The 1,612-nt window shown below is 48.8% G+C and overlaps 1 protein-coding gene across 1 annotated transcript in view; it reads right to left on the bottom strand.

Annotated features, from left to right (window-relative positions):
* kat8 (K(lysine) acetyltransferase 8) overlaps window positions 1–1,612 on the bottom strand; it is a 5,593-nt gene that overhangs the window by 802 nt on the left and 3,179 nt on the right. Inside the window, exons 9-10 of the mRNA XM_008417211.2 lie at window positions 917–1,067; window positions 548–702 (exon numbers count right to left, since the gene is read on the bottom strand). Of these exons, the coding sequence (XP_008415433.1) occupies window positions 548–702; window positions 917–1,067 (306 nt within the window). The remainder of the gene's footprint in view (window positions 1–547; window positions 703–916; window positions 1,068–1,612) is intronic.

Raw genomic sequence — 1,612 nt, 5'->3', positions numbered from 1 at the left:
CATTGGCTGTTCTCTCCCCTCACTGGAGGACTTGCACAGTGACCGCTGTCTAAAACAGGCACAACTCATCACAAAGGACACTTCTCACCCCGGATATTCTCTGTTTACACTGATGCCTTCAGGCAGACGATACAGAGCAATCAGAACAAGAACCAACCGATTCAGAGACAGTTTTTATCCTACAGCAATAACTAAACTAAATGCAATCAAATAACCATTAATCATTATGAAGGATGTGTGTGAGAATGTGGTTATTCTTATTATTTATTAGTTTTATTTTATCACCTACTTGTTATGTATTTCTTACAGTTTAAGTAAAGTGTGACACAAGTTTTTCTTTCTTTTAGCATATGCACTGACTTACGGCACTTTTTTAAATTTCGTTGTTCTTGTGACAATGACAATAAAGATTTATCCATCTATCTATCTAAATGTTTTTCTGCGTTTCTCCCAGCAGACACTTTCCATGCTCTTATTGTGAAGGTAAGAGGCTAGTCTTCCTGTAGGGGGCCGTCCCGTCCCCCCACCCCTCGCCCCCCCAGCTCACCTGTGATGGGCGGCTTCTTGTACTGGGCGCTCTTCAGGTGCTCCTCCACCAGTTTGGGCGTGACGCAGATGACGTGTTGCCCCTTCCAGTACTTCACCATGTTGAGCGACTGCAGCGTGCTGATGATGTCACTCTGAGTGATGCTGGTCATCTGGCTGGAAGACAGCAGCAGGTCAGCCGGTTCTGGTTCTGCCAGGAACTGGGTCACTCGGACCAGAACGGAAACTATTTTAAATGTAAACACTAAATCGCAGTAAACAGCCGATCGTGTGATCGTCTCTGAGGGGTGGCTGACTTTCTGCAGGGGTGTGGTGAATTTCTGAAAGTCCCCGGGCCGCGGCTCGGCCCCCCTCCCGGTGCTGGACCGACCTGAGGTCCTTGATGGACAGCGTCCCCCTGAAGTCCCGCAGGATCTCCAGCAGAACCCAGGACCAGTAGCTCCGATAGCTCAGCTTGCCCAGATCCGACAGCGGCTTCTCCGGCGAGCCGACCGCGTTCTCCAGCTTGGACAGCTCGTAGCCTGCAGAACCAGAACCAATCAGAACCAGAGGGTAGAGTCCTACCTGGCCCTGAATGGACCCAAAACCAAAGGTGGGTTCTGTGATGAGAGAAGCGAAATGCTTAACATCAATGTTTCATGTTTATCTTCATTGAGCAGCAGGTTAACCTGATGCCATTAATACTACGACGACCTTTGACCCAGAGCAGATGGTTGGACACAGGACTCCAGTTAAATGTAACAGCGCTAACAAGTAGCAGCACTAGCAATAGCAACACTAGCAGTAGCATCACTAGCAGTAGCAGCGCTAACTGCACTAGCAGTAGCATCACTAGCAGTAGCAGCGCTAGCAGTAGTAACAGTAGCATCACTAGCAGTAGCATCACTAGCAGTAGCATCACTAGCAGTAGCAGAGCAAGCAGTAGCAGCGCTAGCAGCAGTAACAGTAGCATCACTAGCAGCAGCAGAGATAGCAGTAGCAGAGCTAGCAGTAACAGTGCTAGTAGTAACATCACTAGCAGTAGCATCACTAGCAGTAGCAGAGCTAGCAGTAGCATCACTAGCAG

This window comes from Poecilia reticulata, linkage group LG8 (genome assembly GCF_000633615.1).
Source record: "Poecilia reticulata strain Guanapo linkage group LG8, Guppy_female_1.0+MT, whole genome shotgun sequence".
Taxonomy (NCBI): domain Eukaryota; kingdom Metazoa; phylum Chordata; class Actinopteri; order Cyprinodontiformes; family Poeciliidae; genus Poecilia; species Poecilia reticulata.
The sequence above is the reverse complement of the archived record's forward strand: the minus strand, read 5'-3'. Positions and strand labels throughout refer to the sequence as shown.